General features: G+C 48.8%; 1 protein-coding gene across 1 annotated transcript in view; it reads left to right on the top strand.

The window, feature by feature from the left end:
- FAM101B (family with sequence similarity 101 member B) overlaps positions 1-5213 on the top strand; it is a 5865-nt gene extending 652 nt beyond the window's left edge. Inside the window, exons 2-3 of the mRNA XM_017730886.1 lie at positions 1124-1247; positions 2504-5213. Of these exons, the coding sequence (XP_017586375.1) occupies positions 1124-1247; positions 2504-2834 (455 nt within the window). The 3' untranslated portion in view covers positions 2835-5213. The remainder of the gene's footprint in view (positions 1-1123; positions 1248-2503) is intronic.
- Positions 5214-9189: the final 3976 nt, after the last annotated feature.

The following is a 9189-nucleotide window of genomic DNA, read 5'->3' as shown; positions in this document are numbered from 1 at the left end:
TTCCCTCCGTTGTAACCGAGCCCTCCGGCCGCTGTCGCGTCCCGGAACGGGTCTGCGCCGGGAGGGAAGGATCCCGCCGGGAACCGGGCCGGCCGGGGCTTTTTACAAAGCTCTGGGGTCGACTCTGGGTGCAAGGGAAGCTCCTCTCCCTCCTGCCCCAGGGAGGGGCTGGGACGGCATCGCAGCACGTCTTTGGAAATCCCAGTGGAAAGGGAACTCCCGTTATTCCGGCGCGACCCGGAGTAGTAACTTTATTCTGCATAAACAATGGTTTCGGTTAGTTTGGTTTTTCACCAAATAGTTTTTGGATGTTGAGCTGGTGGTACAAACACTTTGGAGACTTCAGATTTAGAGGAAAAATCCACTTTCTACAGGGGTGCTGCTGTGAAATTGGAAGAGGCCACAGGAGGGAAAGATGCTCACAGCCCCCTAGCCCCTCGATAGTAAGCACACGTGCAGAGCTGGCTTCAAAAACACACACGGCTTGGATTCCATCCCTTCAGGGCTGCTTTGGTTTCCTTGGGCTGTGGGATTCGGTGTCAGCTCACGGTGCTGAGTGTCCAGGAGGGGAGCACAGGGGCAGTCCATGAATCACCGCTCAGCGGGAATGAGTTCATCCTTCCCAACAAGTTGTGCATGAATTAGGTTGGATTTAACGCCTTCCAACAGGAGCCAGGGCGTAGCTGTGGAGCAAGGAGGTGGCTCACAGCGAGGTGCCTGGTGATAATTTCCTGCTGCGGTCTGTCTGTGGGTGTATGGGGTGAATCCAGCAAGGAGAGAGCTCTCAGACACCTATAAAATGTTGGTTAGAACTTGACTGTGGGTTCATACAGGGAACACTGCACCAAGGGGTTGCATTCCTCTCTCATTTCCCAGAGTGGCTTCTCTGAATTAAGGTCCTGAAGTTAGGACCTTGTCTTCAAAAAATGCCCCTGGCCACCTCTTGGATGCTGTAGACCAGTGTGGAGTCAGGCCTGAAGGATGCACCTGTAGCACATCTTGGACTAGCAGATCCTCCTGAACCTCAACAGCTCCATACTGAGGGATAAACAAATCTGTTTTCCTGAGAATGTACTGCATTGTGACATAAAAGTTACAACAAAATGGTAACATAAACCCTTTTGCATTTTTTTGCAGAGTTCCGTGTTCTCTCCCAGCCCCGTTCTCTCCAGCTGCCCTCCAAGATTGTGTCCTTTATCCTTTGGCGAAGGAGTTGAGTTTGACCCTTTACCACCAAAGGAAATAAGGTAAATATGGTGTTACAGTCATCTCGTTTGGAAGGAGTTAGAGGAGTTAGCCTGCAAAGGAGCAGTTAGGCCTTATCAGTGCCTGTGAGTCAAGTTAATTTATTTGCAGAGCCATTGTTCACCACAGCTCTACATTCCTGGACCTGGACATTTGTACAGGCTGAAGGAGTGTTCAGCCTCTTTTAATCCCACCCCCATGGTTGTTTTGTTGGTTATTTTTCCAGGAAGACTTTAATATATTTTACTTTCCTGCTTTTCCTTCCTTGCACTGCTCCAAAACTTTGCCTTTCAACTGATTAACCAGGAGTTAATCATCAGGGAAGAGCTTCAAAGATCTTTTTAGGATGGTTTCATTAAGGGAAAGGAATTTTGCTCTTGCAACCTCATGGTTTTATAATAAGCACTTTCTATCTTAACAGCTGTGGCTGGTTGTGTGAGCTGAAAGAAATGGTAACATTCAGAGGAGTGCATAATTCTTTTTTTTTAATGCTCTGCATCACTTCACAGCCTGTGAATTATTCCTTTGAACACCATGATTTGCAGTAATGAGAAAAGAAGGCTCTCAGTTGATGACTGTGCAATTGGAGGGAGGCTGATAAAATCAAATGGAAGCCTAATGCAGGGGAGGGTAGGGCGAATTATGTCCTGGTGTGGGGAAGGAGCCCGTACTGTGGCTGGAACTGGAGGCAGTTAACTCCTTAGTTAGTGGAAAAGCCAGCACAGAGTTGTCACAGCACGAAGGAGGTGGAAACTTTCTTTTGCAACACAGGCAGGGAGGCTTTGGGTGTGCAAACTGCAGTGTTTTCCTGCCAGCTGAATCTTCAGGAGTTTGTCTTCAGAGAGTGCCCCATGCCAGGGGTGATAGCAGAGCACTCCCATGTGATTCCTGGCAGAGCAAAGCTGAGGAGATAACGTGTGCTTCCACGGGCTCGGCGCTCGGAGGAGTTGGGATGTTTGTGTGCCGAGCCTAAACGTGGATCAAGGCCTCTGGGTTTAGGAGTTTGCAGGAGGTTTGTACGTTCACAGAGCTCAGGGCTGAGAAGAAGTTTCGGTAGCGCTGGCAGCTGGGCTAAGCGGTGATAATCCTGGGAATGCTGCTAACATAAGGCTCTTTTCTCATCCCGTAAACGTGCAAGACACCGGCAGATGGTTCTGCGTGAGGTGGCAGCTCCAGGGCTGAGGAGCCACCCCGCTACCCGACAGCTCCTCTTCCCCACAAACCCCTGAGCAGAGCTCACGCCTCCCTTGCGTTGCAGGTACACCTCCTCGGTGAGATACGACTCGGAGAAGCACTTCATCGACGACGTGTACCTGCCCGTGGGCCTGAGCGTGGCCTCGTGCAGCCAGACCATCGTCTGCGTGCCCAACTGCTCGTGGCGCAGCTACAAGGCCGAGGTGCGCTTCGAGCCCCGCCACAGGCCCCGGCGCTTCACCAGCACCACCATCATCTACCCGAAGCACGCCAAGACTGTCTACACCACCACGCTGGACTACAACTGCCGCAAGGCCACGCGCAGGTTCCTCTCCAGCGTGGAGCTGGAAACCTCGGAGTACCTCGGCACCGACTGCGGCCTGGATGGCTGCTGACCGCGGCTGCCCCTCTTGCTCTGATCCACCCCTCGTGTACTGTGCTAACTCCACTTGCTAAAAGCAGGTACAGACCCTCTCTCTCAGCTCCTAACTCCTGCTTTCAAGCGTCAGAACGGGCCCGAGCGCGGTTTTCTGTGGGAACATAACTTAGGAAGGGACTTGGCTCTTCACCTCTAAAAGCCGTGAGTTCCCTCCCCTTCCCCGCAGCGCAGTAATCAGGTGAAAATAATGGGAAGTGCTTTCCCAGAGGAGAAGTTGACAGGTAAGGAAGAGTGTGGGGTAGTGCCTGGCAGGTGGAGATCCATTTGATGCTTCGTGGGGATGTGCAAAAAAATAAGAGCAGTTCACTCTCTTGCAGAGAATCCACCTGGTCGTTCGGTTACACATAGAGCTGTCAAGCATTTCAGTTTAGATCGTGTTATCTCCAGAAGAACCATCCCCTGGAAATTGCTGGAAAAGGCTAACAGAGAAAAATTCTGCATTTAACACACACAAAAATGTTAACACATGGCATTCACGTCTTGTGTGAAGGTGTAAATTGGGAAGAAGAGGGGTTCTGAGCAGAGCAGGAGATGAACTGTTTGTGCAGCTCCAGGCAGCAGAGAAAGGATCGTGTGATTCCAGTTCTTCGGGTGATGAGGAATCCTCTGTGCTCACACCACCTGTGTTCTGTGTGACACACAAGTGTTTCTGTGCCTGCAGTACAGCTTGTAACAGAGAATACCAGGCCAGAAATTATCCCATTGTTGTCGGAAAGTCGGATCTTGGTGATTTGGAGGTGGAAAACCACAAGTGCCTTGTTTTTACCCACACTGACTGTGTGCACTAAGGGAGCTGTAACCAAAGCAAGGTTCAGATAAAGTGCTGGACAGAAGGATCCAGAATGGCAAAGGAGGTGCTGGATTGGGTGTGAGACACCGTTGTGGTGGGGTTGGGAGGAGGGAAATGGTAGCAAAGGACAGTAGGCAGGTTTTTGGCTCTGCTTCCCTGCTGAGCTTGTCATGGCAAAATCCGTGTCCTTGGGATCAGGGATGTCACTGGGATGGGGCAGCCTCTGCCTGTCTGCAGGCTGCTGAAAAACCTCTCATGAGTGCATGATGAGTTTGGGGACCAAAGGGAATAGCTCCAGATACTATGAAAGTCTGTCTGGATGTTACGTGAGCTCGTTTATTGTGTGCCTTGAAGAAAATAAGACAGAGGTTTCCTTCTTTTCCCAGATTTTTTTTTTCCTGTGTTGACAGAGTGCAGTGTGGAGAGCATCTGCTTTGGGGAGCGTGGGTTGTGCTGGTTTTTTGTGTGGTGTAGTCTCTCAGAAACACCTGATAGACCTGTCTTAGCTGGACACAGCTTTTCCATGTATTCCAAAACTCCTCCGAGGTGTGAGTGTGCAAAACCAGTCCTGGAGCAGCTTTTAAAGAGGACTTGGCAATGCACAGCCCCAGGGGTGAGTTTTGTCAGTGGCAACCTCGGGAGCCTGTTCTTGAGCTGTGCTTTAATGTGTGTTTGTGCAAGTGTGATGGATGGTGTGGAAGTGTATCCCAGGGAACTGAAAGGAGTTGGGAGACGAAGAGTGCAGCAGGAAGGAAGCCTTGAGTCTGTATGGTTTGGGGTTTTGTTGTTGCTGTTGTTAGGGGTTTTTACTTATTTATTAGCTCAGAATAGAACATCCTTCACCTTTGGTACTTGCCTCAGAAAGGCAGCTCCTGAAACAATCCCAGGATGAGAGAGAACATGGTCGGGCAGGCAGCGCTCTGGAGTTAAGAGCAACGCAGTGTCACCTTTAAACATCTTGGTCTCAGGCTGCAAGACTGGGGAGATGTGTCTTAAATGTGATGCAATCCTGCCCTAACTGCTGCCCCAGGATGTCCTTGTGGTGTAACAGAAGGCCCAGCTCACCCCACAGCCCGTGGGCTTTCACACTCTCCTCTGTGGGATGGGGTTGCTCCATCCCTCGCTCCCCGCACCTCGCTCCTGAAGCAGCTGGTGCTGGCCACTGTTGGACGCAGGATTCTGGGAGAACACGGACCCTGGATCACTCCCACAAATGCTCTCCCAGTGAGTCCACTTGGAACAGATCTAAGAGGATTGAAGTTGTAGCCATTAGTCGTTCCTAGAAGCAAAACAACCCACAAAATACCCCTCACGCTCTGGTTTTAGGATAAAGCACCTGATTTTTGTAAAGCAAGCAAACTTAATGTGTACCTCTTAAGAATATTTTAATTGGTAGAGATACCTTTTAAATTATTTATGTTCCAACATTTGCAAAGCTCTGATTAGCTCTGTGCAAGTGTTCTGGTGTCTGTGATGTTTCCCACCCCCCTCCTTCTGATTTTCAATTTGTCTTTTACTTATTGGTAATAAATGATCTGAAAACCATCCTGCAGGGAAGTCTCTTTATTTCTCATTCAAAGCTTTTCAGTGTTTATTGTGGTAGTTACTTAGAAATGAGTACATAATATTTCCTGCCAATCCCAGCTCCCCTCCTTTCTCTTCTATTTGTTGTTTACATATTCTAGGAGGGTGTTTCCTATATAAAACTGTCTATATTAAAAACCAAACCAACACCAAATGTTGTGGCTTTGTCAGTTTAGTAAGACATTGAAAAAGTGCTCTGGAGACAGCTGAAAATCCTCTCCATAATGTGTTTGAGTCGTTCATCTGGTATAGTTTTATTTTTAAAGAGAGTTTCTGGTATGGATTTCAGCATATCCTACAAGTGAAGAACTAATCCCTTTCAAATAGAACATGTATTTAACCAGGCAGGAATTTATTTTTAAAATGTAGATGCTCAAATGCTGCATTAGTAAACACAGCATAAATGTAAGGCTGGAGTGTGTTATGCATTAAACTTTATAAAACCAAACTAGATGATTATAAGCTATTGTGTCAAGAGAAATGCTGTGGTGTTTTTCTGGATGCTTAATCTGTTCTTTTAACCTTTCCACATTTGCAGGCGTGCTGATTTTGTTAGCAACTCTGGCAGAGCAGGAGTGGTGTAATTGAACATCAGTTAATTAATTCCTAATGGGATTTTTTTGCTTACTTTTTATTGTTCATCTGGTTATGTGCTTGTGGAAGCTCTAGAGTTGCGTGTAATGACATTATTGGGGTCTGGGGAGCCGTGGAGCTGCTCCGAAGCCGCTGCTTCCTGCAAAAGGCTCTGAGAGCTTTTGGGTATCCTGGAGTTTTGAAGTATTAAACAGGAGAAAAGCCAAATGTAAGCATCAATTCTGTGTAAAAGGGTCTATTTGAAGAGCCGTTAAGAAAAAAACTTTAAAAATCAGCACAGTGTCTTTCAGGGGAGTTCAGGGAGACTTTCAGATGTCACTTAACTTTCAAATGTTTCCTTTAGTGAGGGCTGAGCTGTTTTCCTTAAGTATTTCCATGACACTCTGTATGAAAAACATTCTTTCACTATAAAATTTGAAGGAGGGGAGTACAAGGCTGTTCAATGTGATTTTTAATTCATGTTGGCCCAATGAGCTTCTAATTAGTACCTGCCCTTCCAAGGAGACCCCGTTGTTCTGGATGTGCTGTTTCCCTCTCACGTGTGCTTATCCAGAATGTCACATCTGAGGGTCTGAGACAATGAATTTTTGTAACAAAATAAAACATTCAACCTAACAGTTGGATCAAAAGCCAGGAGGTGAGGGTTGGATTCCCATCCTGACTTTGCAGCTCGCTCAGTTTCAAGGAAGGTAAGTCCCTGTGCCTGGAAATCATTTCAGCCTCCAAACAAGGTCTGGTCCTTCATCTGCTCACAAATCTGCAATGTACAGTGTGAATACCTGGAAAGGTCAGGAGTATTATTTGGAAATAAACCAACAGCAGTAATTAGGAATATTAGGAATACTCCAGGACAGACACACAGTGTGGCACTTCTAATTGTTGATGCAGTCTGAGTTGCATCCATATTTTAACAGGTTTGTTCGGTTTTTAAAATATAAGTGCTCTGTCCTCCACACAGACACAGACAGTGAGTAACCACTGCTAAGCTACAGAAATTGTTGGGATTTTGGGTGACACCCCTGGTGCAGCTCAGAGGCTCCTTCAGCATTCACTTCATGCTTTGCTCTTCCAGAAAATGACTGCAGGAATCTTCTTTAAATGCTGCTGCCATGGAGGGGTGGGGGATGCCTGGCAGCTGGGCAGTGTTCCTGGATATACAATTCATACCTTTTCCTCCTGTTCACCCTATAAACACGCAGCCTTTCCTCCTCTGCCACGGGATCCTCCAGAACCCCATCCCACTGGAGGCTTTGGCTCAGCTGAGCACAGAGACCTTCCTCTGCTCCACTAGAACCCAAAATGCTGCAGGTTGATGCTACAGCCTTGTTTATTTTTGCATCTTCCTGATTCTCCTCTGCAGTGTTTTGGGCTGAGTCAGGGTTCCTCCCAGGAGCTGGGATTTGAAGCGCTGGAGGGCAGTGGGCCCGCTGCTTTCTGCTTTTGTGGTGCTGGTTTTCTGTTAAAATGATAAATGCTGTTAGCAAAAAGGTGAGTGGTGCCTCTGAGGCTTTCCTGCTTATTTCATAAACCAAAAATGAAATGAGGCAACTGCTTGCTGTGCCTTAGTAAAAAGCCCAAATCTACAGGAAAAATAGTAATGGCCAAAAAATCTGATTTTTAAGTAGGAAATACCTATTTTTCCGATTGGCCAACACAGGGATTGTCACAGCTGTAAAATGTATTTATTGAGGCTGTTAATGCATTAATAGCACTTCTGCACTGGCATCAGGTTTACCGTGTTTGCCTGACTCAATTAAAGCAGGAAATTGATTCTGAGTTGTTGGGGATTTTTTAAAAGCCGTTATCCATTAATACAGAGAGCCACGTGATTTTAATTCTTTTTAATAGTAGGATTTCTGGAAACTTTCAGGCATCTTTTATACTGAGAAACTGGAGATGAATGGAATTTTTCCTTTACACAGAAGATTTTTGGAAATAACCCTTCCCTTTTCTGTAGTTTTACCAACCACTCACCCCCACTGATAGATCAGCGCTGTGACCCACACCTGTGGGAGCGTGAATATTTAAATATCAATATTAAATATTTACAGCATCCCAAATCCCCGGCAGTTCATGGAATTCTCTACTCCCTGGCAGGTGCCTTATGCCTCCTACTGCTTATTCGCTGTAGTTACATGCGCTCCATCTCCGGGATGCATTTGTAGCTGTGCAGGAAAATCTGTGTATGAGCAGGGCTCAGGGGAAGGTTTTAAAGCACCATCGGCGGTTTCCTGGGAAGAGTTGGTTTTTCTCACCTGCCCTCGTGCTGGTGATGGTGGCACTCCTGCGTGGTGGCTTCTTCCTCCGTGGTGGCTTTGTGCCAGGTGCTGGTGCTGGAGGGGATCCCGGGTCCCGCCGCCTCCTGCCCACATCCCTTTCCTGCCCAAGGAGAATGGCGCTGGAATGGCCTCCCCGAGCTGCCACCGAGCCTGGCAGGGAGCAGGGGAAGGAAATTCAGCAGCCCTGGCATGGCCTCCCCCCTGTCTGGGACCCCTCTCCATCTTCCTTTCCTCTGTCCCTTCCCTCTCCATCTCCCCCCCCCAACCCCTTTCCTTCTTCCTCACCTTCCCCCTCCACCTCTCCTCCCTCCAGCCTTTTCCCCTCCATCCCAGCGCCTTCCCTCCGCCCTTCCCTCCCCGCAGCTCCGGCGAGATCTCCAGGGCAGCGGTGGCACAGGGACAAGCCCGGACTGGCCTCTTTGTCACCGGGTGCTGCGGGTGGCCTGTCCCCTGTCCCTTGTCCCAGGCAGTGCAGCCCCGAGGTGCCGCAGGGTTTGCAGGGGAAGCACCAAACCCCAAATCATCGCAGGGAGAGCAGCTCCCACCCCTTCCTAACACCTCAGCCCTGTAAATCAAGGTGCTGAGGGAAACCTCTCTCCCTTCCTTCCCCTTCCCCTTTCCCAGTTTGCCTTTTCCTTTCCCTCCCTCTCCACCTTTACTCCCACCAGAGTCATGAGAGCACAGTTTCTGAGGCAGCAACATCTCTCCTGAGGTTTTTGGGGCTGGTGCAGCCCTGCCCTTGCTGCCGGGTGTTGGTGGGAAGTGCTGTAAGACCCTCACAGCGAGGGAGATCAGCACATCTCCTCCAGAGGTGAAATTCATTCCTCAGAACTCCAGGAACAGCTGCTGAAGACACGTTCCTCTTCCTCCCTGGGATTAACATGTGGTTTAATCCTTTTTGGGTGTTTTCTTCTCCTCCCCGCCTGCTTCTTTTCTCCTGATCTGTTCAGATGTGGCGCTGGTGGTGGCACTGGGACAGGTGATGGTGGCATCAGACTCCTGCTCCTGCCACCGATGGTCTCATTCCCAGGCAGCAGCAGCAGCAGCAGGGGCCGGCCGGGGGG

Source organism: Corvus brachyrhynchos, unplaced genomic scaffold (assembly GCF_000691975.1).
Source record: "Corvus brachyrhynchos isolate BGI_N302 unplaced genomic scaffold, ASM69197v1 scaffold283, whole genome shotgun sequence".
In the NCBI taxonomy this organism is placed as follows: Eukaryota; Metazoa; Chordata; class Aves; order Passeriformes; family Corvidae; genus Corvus; species Corvus brachyrhynchos.
Note: the sequence above shows the minus strand (reverse complement) of the source record. Positions and strands in the feature narration are given on the sequence as shown.